General features: G+C 39.2%; 1 protein-coding gene across 3 annotated transcripts in view; it reads right to left on the reverse strand.

Annotated features, from left to right (window-relative positions):
* LOC150088952 (uncharacterized) overlaps positions 1–14,825 on the reverse strand; it is a 112,859-nt gene that overhangs the window by 73,584 nt on the left and 24,450 nt on the right. For all 3 annotated transcript variants that reach the window (XM_090370963.1, XM_090370964.1, XM_090370962.1), the window contains exon 6: positions 9,470–9,500. In XM_090370963.1, the coding sequence (XP_090227089.1) occupies positions 9,470–9,500 (31 nt within the window). The remainder of the gene's footprint in view (positions 1–9,469; positions 9,501–14,825) is intronic.

The following is a 14,825-nucleotide window of genomic DNA, read 5'->3' on the forward strand; positions in this document are numbered from 1 at the left end:
CTCAAATGGACACAGAAAACTCATTGAAATGCTACTTGACAGAGAGAATTTAACACTACTGAACACTGGCTCACCTACTTACATACATTTTCCTACTGGGTCAAGCTCTGCAACAGATCTCTCAATGTGCTCTCCAATCTTCTTTCCAAGTATTGAGTGAATAGGTGCTTGACAATCCTCTCATCACTAGAGAAAAATATGCAGCATGGAACCTCTTCCACAAATATTCAAGAGATTGAACTGCCAACCTTATTAACTTTAAGATACTTAGAGCCAAAGCTCATCACATCTGGCAAAAAGGCTGAAAACAAAACCCTTTGATAAAATTTACCTCATCAATCAACAAAGACTCTGGATGCCAGAATAATCTGGAAAAGAATAAAGCAGTTAAATGGTAAATATCTTTTGTTACCCTCTCCTATTTTTAAATGGAATGGGAAGGAAATCTCTTTTCCTGAGAAGACTGCCAATGCCTTAGGAATTGTCCAACTCGGCTACATATCAGCAACCATTTCAAAAAAATTAAAGCCAAAACTGAGAAATACAAACTAAGCTTCAAAGCTACATGTCCTTTACCCTATAACAAATCAGTCACACTAACTGAACTGAAAGAATTCATAAATACTTCAAGAAACAGTGCTGCTAGACCTATCAGTATTTACAATATAATGCTTCAACATCTAGATCAAAAATCTTTATCCTCACTGCTAAATTTCTACAATTGGATCTTTTCTGAACATATATTTCCCAGTTCCTGGCAAAGTTCCTATGTAATAGCTATCCCTAAAACAGTAAAAGATCATTCAATCCCTAACACCGATTTCTTGAACCAGCTGATTGAGTAAAACTTTTGAAAAAATATTGCACCATCGACTCACCAGGTACCTACAGTCCTAAAACACAATCAGTACTAATCAGTTTGACTTTTGAAAGACTACATCTTCCTTAGATCTCATTGTAAAAGCTGAATCAAACATAAACACATTTATCAGAAATCAACATTTCATTATCGTATGTCTTGATATAGATAAAATCTTTGATACCACATGCTGTCATGGTATCCTTTCTTAAAAACATAGGTCCTTCCAACTTCGATACTGGTAGATAGATTTTGTCTCAAACATACGTACAAGGAGTCCCACAAGGCTCTGTTCTCAGTGCCACTTTATTTGCAATAAGAATAAACAATATCACAAACAGAATTCTAAACACTGTTGACTCATATCTCTACACTGATGATCTTACCATATCATGCCATTTCCAGAATATGAAATGCACTGAGAGGCACCTGCAAATATCAATAAATAACATTAAACTATAGATGGCACAAAATGAATATAGACTATCAAATCACAAATCTACAGCCATACATTTCTGCAATAAGCGCAAGAAGCATCCTAAACCTGAGTTACACTAGGCCAGTCATCTTCTTCCATATGTGAACGGCATTCTTTTCCTAGGGCTAATTTTTGATAAGAAGCTTAACTTCCAAGAGCACATGAAACATCTACAAACTACATTGAAAGGACAAAATTCATGGGATACCCGGTTTCTGGGCAATACGATGCTGTCACCCCTCTCACTAGTGGAAGAACCCACCGCTTGGCAGGTATATAGGTACACTGCATTCACATAGATGGTAATTCGATGTCAGTATGGATAAACACCATGAGTAAACCAACTTTGAAAGAGTGATGATAGTGGGTGCCTGATGCATGGGTCACTCTATCACAGAGGTGGTACAGAAATTGCACTATCCCTGTTCAACAGTATCAAGAATATGCCATTTCTGGAATAACATCTCATCATTGACACCACTGTGGGGGGAGAAAGGTGGTGGATGAACATGGCCGTTGACGCATGTCACATTTTTTCAGCCAACTGGAGAAAAACAGTGGCACAAATCACTGCAACCTTCAATGAGGAAGGTGCCAGAAATGTCTCCACCAACACCATCAGGCGATCATTAAATGCAATAGGTTATGGGAGCCGCTGACCCACCAGAGTTTCATTGCTAACACCACGACACAGGACTCTACGCCTCAACTCAGCAAAAGAATATCAGCACTGGACCTTGATCTCCTAGTCCGATGAGTCCAATCTCGCAGACGGGAGGGTGCATATCTGGCGGAAACTGCAAGAAGCTATGCACCAGTCATGTCAACAAGGAACCGTTCAGGCAGGTAGATGGTCGGTAATGGTCTGGGGCATGTTCAACTGGCACATGTTGAGAACTCTGGTATGTCCAGACGCATCTCTGAATGGTCCAGGTTACGTGTTCATCCTTGCAGAACATCTGCATCCTTTCATGGTCATCGTGCACCCACAGGGCAATGTACTCTTCCAGCAGGACAATGTGCCTCCCCACAGAGCCGGGGTGACCAGAACATAGCTCGAAGAGCATTTCGCAGATTTTACCACCATGGAATGGTCTCCCTGTTATCTGGACATGAACGCTGTGGAGCATCTTTTGGATAGTGTGAAAAGGTCCATTCGAGCTTTGGATAATCCACCCAGGAATGCGCCGCCTCCGTAGCCAGGTGGACAGGTAGTGCGTAGCACACGCTTCTTGATTAGACGGGGGTTTGAGCCCGTGATTACCAAATACGGAGGATGCGGAAAGGTCAGGGAATGACCACCGCATATCCCCGGAGCAATATGGCATTAGTTGCTAATGCTTCTAAAAACAAAAAATAAAAAATATATATATAACCCAGGAATGCGACGGAATAATGGACAGCAGTGCAGCAAGCATGAATGGAAAACCTGTGGAACGCTTTCGTGAACTAGTGGACTCAATGCCTCACTGTGTGACTACCCTTATCCGGGAAAAAGGCAGGCCTACCGTTACTAGGTAGGTATCCTATGTTGTCTACTCAGTGTACTTGTACTAAAAAAATGAATATATTCGGGTATTGAATGAATATATTCTCTAGTTATATATTTCATGAATACATTCCCTAGTACATCGTGGGATGCAGATCGTTATACCCTGCTCCACTTATATAGGTCCCTAATTGGATCTTTGGATTTGCTTGGGGTTTCCCTGAAGTAAGGTACAGCAATTGGATATTGCTATACTTTACTTCAGAATACATTAATCTGTAATTACTATTTAGTTGCAGCTCTTTCAGACTTTTGATTTTTATGACATTACTGTTCTGATGTCATACTGATCTAGGCCAACTAATTCCACTTCTTTGTTATTTATGTTTCTAACAACATAAATAAAAGTCAAGTGATAAATGATAAAAAAAATAATTGCCTAAAAGCCCTATTTTTGAACTAAATATGCATAATTTATTATTTAACTTTTTCTGCTTTATGGGGTTCCCTCCATGCGAGGGGTATGGTACCAAGTGCGTAGGGTAGTTGGTTGTGTCTGATTATTATTATTACTGTTGGTCGAGGAACTCTCTTACTATTCTACAGATGTTCAGGATCACAGCTTTCTGGAGTTCCATGTAAGTGTTCTCTGGGAGGCCTATTGCTGCTAGGTTCTTATGGAGGCTCTTTGGCACCGTGCCAGTGGTTGACATGGTGATTGGGATGCTCATTACTTGTTCCATATGCCACATTTCTTTGACTTCCTGTCTTAGGTCTGAGTACTTCCTGATCTTCTCTATGTAAGTATTCTCTCTATGTAAGTATTCCATGTAAGTGTTCTCTGGGAGGCCTATTGCTGCTAGGTCCTTATGGAGGCTCTTTGGCACCGTGCCAGTGGTTGACATGGTGATTGGGATGCTCATTACTTGTTCCATATGCCACATTTCTTTGACTTCCTGTCTTAGGTCTGAGTACTTCCTGATCTTCTCTATGTATGTTTTCTGGAGGTTGCTAGTGTTGGGCACTACTATGTCGATCAGGTAAATAGCTATTTCCTTCTTGTCAATGAGGGTATGTCTGGTCTGTTAGGTGGGTTTGTTTGTTTGTTTGTTATTTGGTTTTTAGGAGCATTAGCAACTAAGGCCATATTGCTCTGGGGATATGCGATGGTCATTCCCTGGCCTTTCTGCATCCTCCGTCCGTATTTGGTGGTCACGGGCTCGAACCCCGGTCTAATCAAGAAGCATGTGCTAAGCACTGCTGCTCTTGCCCACCTGGCTACGGAGGCGCCCTGTTAGGTGGGATCATCTTGTCTGTAATTATGGCATGGTTCCAGTACAGTCTGTGAGTAGGGGTCTCTAGTATAGTCTGAAGTTCGTACTTGTAATATGGTAAATTTTCTTTGATCACCTGGTATTTTTGTGCTACCTTCTGATGTATTATTCCAGCAATCTGGTTGTGTCTTTGAGTGTAATGCATCTGGATGATCATCCTGCTGTGATGTACTCGATTGTTTCTGGAGCCAGGTGGCATTGTTGACATGTGTTATCTGTTACTGCAGGGTCCTTGGTGATATTTCCTGTAGTTCCTGGTGTTGATTGCCCTGTCTTGGATGATGAGCATGAATCCTTTGGTCTCAGGGAAGAGTGGTTTGTTTGCGAGCCAAGAATTGGAAGCCATCTTATTTATGTAGTCTTGATAGAGGTCAATGTAGTGTCTGCCATAGAGTATCTTCTTCACTTATCTTTGTCTCTTCTGTCTGTGAGTGTGGTTCTCTTGTTGAGGTTGAATGTTGTGTGCTGTTTGTCTCTCTTTCTTGTGGCTTGGTAGATCGATGTTTTTTTTTTTTTCCTGAAAGTAACCTCACTGGTTCTTAATTGCCTTCTGCTCTTGTTCAATGAGCTCAGTCAATCCTCTCCCTCCTCCTTTAAGGACTATGGTCAATCTCTTAACGGCTGACTTCGGTTGGTGTTGGTGGCTCTTGGTCATCATTATTCTGGTCGATCTCATAATCTCCTCCAGCCCAAGCTGGAGGAGAATATGAGATCGACATGGGCTGTGTTACGGTAATTAAGAGTAGAAACAGGTGCATGTATACTTGCATATACACATATGCTAGGGGTATAGTTAATAAATTTGATGAGTTTGATGTTTTGAAGTGCTGGTCAAGACATCAAAGGCAGATATTGTTGGGATATCAGAGATGTGGTGTCACACAGATATAAGCAGTGCAAAGTTGGAATTTGGGGAGTACAATGTGTACAGAAAGGATAGACAGGGTAGGAAGGGAGGAGGGGATTATGCTGTTAGTTTTATTATTATTATTATTATTATTATTAGCAGCCATAAGGTGCAAGGAAGCCTGAGGCTTATGCTGCACCAGCCAAAAAAAAAAAAAAATTTTGAATTACCCTGAGAGAGAGAGAGAGAGAGAGAGAGAGAGAGAGAGAGAGAGAGAGAGAGAGAGAGAGAGAGAGAGAGAGAGAGAGAGAGAGAGAGAGCGAACAAGAGTCAGAAGTAGAAGGGAATCACCAAGAAAGAGAAGAATGATGATATCCAGCTCAGGACCCTGGGTGTGCCAAGCCCATACTCACCAGATGTAAGCCCCTGGGGTTTTAAGAAACATAAAATCTAAGGAAGTGCATCCAATTGACATTGGTGGGCAATGCAATGTTGAGTCAATTTGGTTCTGGGAAAGGGAAAATGAGAGTAGGTGTGTGTTATAGGCTTAATGAATCTGATAAGTATAATGAGCAATTGTGCAGAGAAATAGACTGGGCCAGTAAATCAGAATGCCTTATAGTGGGGGATTTTAACTTTCCAGACATTCACTGGAACATGTAGTTTGGTCATTCTCACACTAGCAAGACTTTTGTGGATTTATGGGATGACTTTTTTCTGCAGCAAATTGTGCGAGGGGAAACCAGAGGGAGTAATACTCTTGATCTGATAATCAGCAGTGATTATTCATGCATTAAGAATTTTCAAATAAAGGAACCGCTGGGTGACAGTGATCGCAATGTACTGATGTGGGATTTACTTAAAGATGTAACTACCAACAAGGGTAAAGGGAAGGGCTTTTACTTTTGTAAAGGTGACTAAAGGGGTCTCAGACAGTTTTTAAATTCTATACAGTGGGATCAACTGATGATGTTACCAACTTTGAATTTTAAATGGGAAGCCCTCAGGGACTTAATATTGGAGGCTATGAGGCTTTTCATACCAACTAAGAAATACTATTCAAGGTTTAGGCCTAACTGGATTTCAGATGAATTAATGAGGCTCGTGGCAGAGAAGAAAAATGTATGGGATGCATATAAATTATCAGGCGACACAGAAACCTATGGCAGATATTAAAGTCTGTAATCACGTCACAAAGGAGGTTAAGCAGGTGAAGGCAGATTACGAATATTCTTTAGCAAAGAATGCAAAGAAAAAAAAACAGAGCAAAGAGTTCTTTACTTATGTGAATTCTAGAAGGAAAGGGAAGAATCAGAGTGGACCAATAACACAGATGGGTTGACTATTGGTGATCATGCTCAGGTAGCTGATAAACTGAATGAATATTTTGCATCTATATTCACACATGAGGACGTATTCAAGGAGGTGAATGCCAGAAGTTTATCAAACTTAAACAGGGAAGTGTTTTGTGATAACTGAGAGCAAAGTGGAGGAGATATTGTTGAAGTTAAACATAAGGAAGGCACCTGGTGTGGATGGGATCTATCCACTTATATTAAAGGAGGCAGCGAAGGTAGTAAGCAAACCCTTAGCCATAATTATGAGAGCCTCCTTGGATTCAGGGGAGGTCCCCATGGACTGGAGGTGTGCAAATGTATCACAAATTCACAAAGGGGGGTTCAAAAGGTGCCACTAGTAACTATAGACCTGTTAGTTTAACTTGTGTTCCAGGGAAAATAATGAAGTCACTGGTTAAAGAAGCATTGCAGGATCATCTAGACAAGACTGCATTAACAGTTAAGACACAGTGTGGGTTTGTTAAAGGGAGGTCTTGTCTGATCAATTTGATTGGATACTATGATGTGGTCACAAAGGAACTAAATGTAAAAAATAATTTTCATATCATATACTTGGATTTCAAGAAAGCTTTTGATACTGTTGCATATGGAAGACTGCGGTACAAATTGGAGAGGTATGGCATTAAGGGTAAGTTGCTACAATGGATAAAGGGATGGTTTTTTTTTTTTTTTTTTTTATGAAAACCCCAAACACGAGAGGTATTAGAACCTATAGTACTTAGTACCGTGCTTGGGCTTGAGGTTGAGAAGATGAAAGAAGATATTTGTTGACATTGGACTTGAACTTCTGTAGACTGTAATTTTCAGGAAATACGTATGAAGGAAGGTTGTTCCACAAAACAGCAGTTGAATGAATAAACAAGGAAGATGAAAAGTTGGTGGACTGGGTTGAGTGGGAGATGACAGAGAGAGTGGTAATCAATGGACAGTGTTCTTCGTGAAAAAATGTTATTAGTGGAGTTCCCTAGGGTTCAGTGCTGGGCCCATTGTTGTTTTGTGTATTCATCAATGATATTAATGAAGGTATAGAAGGCTTAATGTCCAAGTTTGCAGATGATACAAAGGTTGGCAGGGTTGTTAACAATAGCAAAGACAGTATTCTACTTCAACTGATCTAGAAAAGTTGGGCAAATGGGCTGAGAAGTGTCAATTGAAGTTTAACATTGACAAATGCAAAGTACTGCATATGGGTAGCAATAACCCAAGAGAAACGTACCAACTGTGTGGTACTACACTCAGGGAAGTGGATAGTGAAAATGACCTGGGGGTAATTGTGCAGTCAGATATGAAGTTTGCTGACTAGTGTAGATGGCTTGCCAGGGCAGGTCATGGAGTCTTGTCAATGATATATGGGAATTTGCTAGCAGGGACAGGGAGGTGATTATCCTGTTGTACAAGGCAATAGTCAGGCCTCACTTTGAGTACTGTGTACAACAGGTCTGGAGGCCTCATTTTAGGAAGGATGTAGAGTTGCTAGAACGAGTACAAAAAAGGGCAACAAAATTGGTGAGGGGAACAAAGGGGTGCTCTTACCAAGAAAGGCTTAAGTTATGCAAATTGCAGTGCATGGAGAGTATTCACATGCGAGGTGATCTGATTGAGGTATATAAGGCCTTGAATTGGTTGAGCAAGCTGAATGCTAATAGGATTCTTCCTCTTGCTCAGATTACGAACTTGAGGGGCAATAGATTCAAATTGAGGAAAGACGGTTGTAGAATAGATATGCAGAAGTTTGCCTTTAGCCAGCAGGTAGTTAATTGGTCCAACAGACTTCCCTCTGTTGTGGAAGTTGATAGCCTAAATAAATTTAAGGCTGAGCTGGACAGGCATTTGGAATGACTAGAGGTTTTTTTGTTTTTTTTTTTTTGGCTGATGCTGCATAAGCTTGCTTTCTTGCATCATATGCCTCTACTAATGCTAATCTCCCATTTTGTCATCTCTTCTACTTTCTTAATTTTCTTCCTTTCTAGATCTATCCAGGGGTTACAGCCATTATGTTTAACTTTGCTGCCCCTCAAGTGCCTTCTGGTTTAGGGGTCCATTGCGTTCTTTCTCCTCTTGTCAAATTTTCATGTAGAAGGTTCTCTGGTTTTCATCAAATATCCTGTTGTCTGTTTCCCTCTGGGCACTCTCCCTGTAATGGTAAAGTCTCTTGCTGAGTGCCAGGAGTTTCTACTTAAGGGTGTCAAGGTATTCTTCGATCCTCTGATAATAAGTCTAGTGTTTGCTGTGGATGTTGTCTTTCTTGATGATGGCCTTCACTTTTCTTATCAGCTTCTTATTTCTTTACACTGGTACTGGGTCAGTTGGTCTATCTTTATTTTGTATTATTATTATTAAAACCATAATATTGCTCCAAACGATTTTTCAGTTAATTTCTGAAAGCTGATAGTGCTAGTGGTGTCAATTGTCCAAGATCAAGAATAATGCAGTCCTTAGTCATTGAGTGATATAGGTTCTGGCATAAACAATCTGCTTAACACAGCTCCAGGAAAGCATATGTAGGATAGTGAGGCAATCTAGGATACCATGAAACAAGGCACCAGTACAATCCAACAAAAAACTATTTAAGAAATCCAACATATTATTCAGTCTCTGACGGATTGTGAGATTAAACTGGGGAAGTAGCACCAGCCACTCCCCACTGATTTGCTGGAACCAGACCTTGCACATGATCAAGGTGTGTTGATTCACATGCACTTGCAAGACATTTGGTTAAATAACAATATAACCGAGATGACAATACTACAGATTTGTAGTGTTGTCATCTTGGCACATACAAGCAGGATTTGTCTGGCATCTTGTACAAAAGGATGGCAATTCATGAAGGAGAGATTCTTTTTTAAATTACACATGTTGCAAAAAAGTGAGAGTCATTAATCAAACACTTTGACATACATTTGTAGAATGCAACCACTATGTTACCCTGTCTTTTTACATAATTATAATAATCAAAATTTTCATTGCAGATTTGTTTCATTTATTGATAATATGAATTACAAAAAATTATAGATATACATTAATCAAATTAATTTTCAATTTGGCAATACATCACTTAAAGTTTTTGACTTAATGAAGGATAAAACTGCATGAAACTAGCTTACCTAGTTGCTCTGTGATAAAAGGGGTCACCAACTGAAAAATGCAACACAGTCATAAAATTTTCACCAAAGAATTAATTACTAAAAAATATATTCAGAATTTAAATTAATAGAGTAATGTACATTTTACACCACACTTAAATTTCTGGCTCTAACTCTCCAAATGCTCTGGCAATGATAATCACTCATTATAAAAATTTTAAACTACATACTTGAATTCTTTTAGTCTGACATTTTAGTGTGATTTGGAAAGGTGATCAGAGAAAACTCCTGTTATTTGCTATTGGTACTAAAACAGCTGCTTAGACTTGGTAGTATTCTAAGCTCTTGCAACTCATCAAGTCATATTTGTTTAAAAAACATACACGTATGCATTTATGCACACAAGCTACTCAACTAAAAGTATTTGGGCACCATCAACTTTGGAAAAACACGTTTTAACATAAAACTTCAATACAGTGTAAGCCCACTTTTGGTTCCAGTGACAGCACTGATTCATTGGGGGAGCACTTTTACCAATTCCTTGTAGCAAGCAGCAGTTATCTGTGTACATTACTCCTGTACCACTGTCAGTTCAACTGTAGAACAGAGACATATTTGGTTGTACACTGACATGGCATTCCAGTTCATTCCAAAGATATTTGATCGGATTCAGATCTAGACTAGCAAGACAAGTTGCTGGATCAGCTATCCTTAAACTACCTCAAGGGATGGAGCATTATCGTGCTCAAAATAGAGGATCTGTTTCTACAGAACTGACAGAATGGTGAGGATGGAATTTTCCAAGATGCCACAGTTAATGGTGTGAGTTAAAATCCCAAGAGGTGGCCCAACACCATGACTCTTCAGACTTCATTGTGGATACTGTTTACTGGAAATAAATGGTATTCTGCAGGCAGTTTCCATACCTGCACTCAACTGTCTGCCATTCTGTCATGAAAATCCATGCCACACAGCTTCCTATGAACCAGGGATGCAATTAAGACACTCATGTGAGCATTTAGAGTTACAACAGAAAATAATATTTTCTATGGATATCACTCAGCAATTCTAATAAGTCGGTTTTTTTGGCAACCTGACCATTTGTACACACCCTTCTTTCTCCATCTTTTCACACCAGCAATAGTTGTTCTGTGAGATTCAAGCATGTGGATTTTGCATGCAGTGATAAAACTTTAAATACCTTTAAAGCAAAAATCACAGAAGTCATAAATGCATACATACCATTAAGAAAATATTGCAGGAGGAGGATGCTGAAATGAATGAATGCAGAGCTGGCTGATCAAACTGAGCAGAAAAAGATAGCCTGCTGAAGTTTTTTTTTTTTTTTAGGGGCATTAGCAACTAAGGCCATATTGCTCTGGGGATATGTGGTGGTCATGGGCTCGAACCCCGGTCTAATCAAGAAGCATGTGCTACGCACTGCTGCTCCTGCCCACCTGGCTACGGAGGCAACGGCTACAAGTTAATTTGTAATAGTACCACAGATGATGTTAGAGAGATGCATATGAGAAAGCATTGACTAAGATAGAAAAGAATGGTCACAAGAAATTTTTCACGTATGCGAATACAAGGAAGAAAAAAGTAAATCAGATCAGACCCTTGTGCATTGGGTGTGAGAAATTAATAGATAACCCAGCTGATGCTGCAGATGAATTGAACAGGTATTTTGTATCTCTTTACTGAAGAAAGACCAGTCATGCTAAGAAGAGGCAGTGCAAGTGAGGGAGAGTCATATGAAATTAGGGATTTTGAAATTACAGATGACTGTTTATTAAAAAAATTTGGAGAATAATGGAAAGTAAGGCTCATAGAGTGATAGCATATACACAGTAATTTTGAGGGAAGCCATCAGGGAGTGTATTGGCTCATTGAAGTTAATTATGAGGGCATCTTTGGACTCGGGAGAGATTCCTTTGCTAACATATCACCAATACATAAAGGCAGTTCTAAGAGCGAAGTGGTAACTACAGACCAGTTAGCTGACTTCAGTAATAAGGAAAATCTTGGAAGCAATGATTAAGAGTGCAATTCAGTGACGTTTAGATAGATATGGCATTCTGAACAACACACAACATGGGTTTGTTAAGGAAAAATCATGTTTAACTAATTAGTAAGCTATTTTGACACAATTACTCTTGAGTTGGATATAGCGAACAATTTCGACATAGTTTATTTTGATTTTAGCAAAGCAGTTGCCTCAGTCCCTTAAGAGATATACTGTATAAGCTGGAACATGTTGGGGTTACTGGCACAATTCTAAGATGGGTGGCTGCACAGCAGAAGGCAGAGGGTTGTGATTAACAGATATTCTTCAGATTGGCATAAAGTGAGAAGTAGAGTCCCACCAAGGATCAGTTCCTGAACCACTATTGTTTCTAATTTTCATAAACAATATCAACAATGGGAATAGAAGACTTGATGTAAAAATTTGCAGGCAATGTAAACATTGGTAGAGTAGTTAATGATTAGTACCAAATAGTACTCCTTCAGGATGACTTGAACAGGCTGGAAAAATGGTCAGAAAAGTGGCAGCTATGTTTTAATGCAACAAAATGCAAGATTACTGTTGTTAACCACCCTGCCAACCTTGCCAGCATCAGCAAACTTAGATATTAAGCCTGATATAGCAACCCCAAAATAAACTGTACACTTGGTGGGTTTGAATTAAAAACAATAGAGGAAGAAAGGTACCTGGGAGTTATAATACGGGCAGATATCAAGTTTTCTGAGCAGTGTAAACAGACAGCTAGGAAAGCCCGTAGTGTCCTATTGATAATTTGTCAAACATTATTACGTAGAGATATGGAGGTCATAGTCCCATTGTATAATGCAATTGTATGACCACATTTGGAATACTGTGTTCAAGTATGGAGACCTAATCTGAAAAAGACAGTGAGCTTCTTGAAAGGGATCAAAAGATGGGCAACTTGCTTGGTGAGATCGGCAAAAGGCAACCATATGAGGAAAGACTCCATATATGTGGGCTACAGAGCTTGGCAACAAGGCACCTCAGAGGTGACCTAATTGAAGTTTATAAGGCTCTGAGAAGGGTTAGTAAAATGAATGAAGGCAGAATTTTCATTCATATAGAGAATTCTGGATTGCATGCAGTCATAAATTCAAATTACAGGGAAAGAGGTTTAGACTGGATTCTAGAAAGTTTTCTTTTAGCCAGCGAGTCATTGACTGCTGGAGTAGGTAGTCTTCACAGGTAGTTGAGGCTGACAGTTTGAATAAATTCAAAGGTCAACTGGATAGTCACTTATGTGAGGAGAGCAGAAAATATTTTATCTACTCTTTCTCTTTTTTTTTTTTTTTCTTTTCCGGCCAGTGCAGCAAAAGCCTGTTGCTGCTATTATTATTACTATAGATCCTTAGCCATAATTATGAGAGCATCTTTCGATTCTGAGAAGGTCCCTATGGACTGGAAATGTGTGAACGTATCCCCAATTCACAAAGGGGAATCCAAAAGGTGACATGAGTAGTTACAGACCTGTTAACATCTGTTCCAAGGAAAATAAGGGTGTCACTTGTTAAAGAAATAATGCAGCACCATCTGAACAGGAATGCAATTATACTGCAGTCACAGCATGGATTTGTTAAGGGACAGTCTTGTCTAACCAATCTGATAGGTTACTATGATGCAGTGATCAAGGAACTGGATGAAAAAAATAATTTTGATATTATATACTTGGATTTCAGAAAGGCTTTTGATACTAGTGTACATAAAAGACTGCTGTATAAACTGGAGAAATGTGACATTAAGGGCAAGCTACTGCTATGGATAAACAGATGGGTGTGTGTGTTTATGGGGGTTTAATGCCACATAAGCTGCTGTGGCTATAATGTGCCTATAAATAAACTGATGGTTAAGTGGTTAAGATGCCTGCCTGGCAACCCAAAGGTCGCGGGTTTGAATCCTGCCTCGGGCTTGTCTCAAAGTAAAAAATGTAAAAACTTTGGGAGGTGCATTATGGGTGCTGATCTTTATGGAATAATGTTATTAGCAGAGTTCCCAGGGTTCATGTGCTGGCCACGTTGTTTTCAATATTTATTAATGATACTGATGAAGGTATATCAGGCTTAATGTCTAAGTTTGCAGATGATACCAAGGTTGGCAGGTGGTTAACAACAGTAATCAGGATGAGCTACCGAAATGGGCTGAGATATGGTAGCTGAAGTTTAACATTGAAAAATGCAAGTTACTGCATATGGGTAGCAGTGATCCCAAAATAATTTATCAACTCTGTGGTACTACATTCGGGATAGTGGAAAATGAAGAAGACCTGGGCATAATTATGCAGTCAGATATGAAATTCTCTGAGCAGTGCAGACATACTACTAGGACTGCTCATGGCATTTTGTCAATAGTATACAGAAACTTTGCTAGCAGGGATAAGGAGGTGATTATCCCTTTGTACAAGGCCATGATTAGGCCACATCTTGGGTATTGTATATAGGTCTGGAGGCCTCACTTTAGAAAGTGATATAGATCTGCTGGAATGGGTGTAGAAAAGGGCAATCAGATTGGTGAAGGGAAAAAAAGGCTGCTCTTACCTAGAAAGGCTTCAGTTCTGCAAATTTCAGTGTCTGAAGACTAGATGCCTCATGTGTAGTCTCTTCTTGCTGAGACTACACACACACACATGATAGGACATAAATTCAAATTGAGGAAGGGTGGTTGCAGGATAGATATGTGAAAGTTTGCCTTCAGCCAGCAGGTGGTTGATTGGTGGAACAGGCTTCCATCTGTTTTGGAACTGGGTGGTTTGAATAAATTCAACAAAAACTAGACAAATTCTTGGAGGGCACTATGCGCTTTACCCATCCATGGGTAAAGTGCATAGTTTTTATTATTTATTTTTTATTTTATTATTTTTTTGCTGATGCTGTATAAGCTTACTTTCTTGCATCATTTGCCACTACTACTACTACTACTAACTTTATCTTTTGGCTGCATCTTCATTGAAGATTGTTTGCTAAATGCAGAAAATTACCAACTTGTTCCTATTTTTGGTTATTTAATCTACAATCTTAAATTTTCTTTTCTCTCTCAACCTTTATGCCAATTCTCTATAACTTTTACATATTTCATTCAGAGATTCAAGATGATCTTACAAGTTACTATTTAACAATTACATCTGCATATAACAATGATCTACATTTTGCACTTCCCACACCAAACTTTCTTAGTAATTCACAATTGTTTTTATAATTTTCACTTCAAGTTTAACTTTAAACCATTTTCCAAAGTTTCTTTCAATCCACACTGCAGATTTCAATTTTTATACCACTTAAAAGATTCTACTTGATGCTACGTTTTTCTAAAATTTAAAACAGCAGATTTGTGTCAATA

Source organism: Mastigoproctus giganteus, chromosome 3 (assembly GCF_048544385.1).
Source record: "Mastigoproctus giganteus isolate SK-2022 chromosome 3, ASM4854438v1, whole genome shotgun sequence".
Taxonomy (NCBI): domain Eukaryota; kingdom Metazoa; phylum Arthropoda; class Arachnida; order Uropygi; family Thelyphonidae; genus Mastigoproctus; species Mastigoproctus giganteus.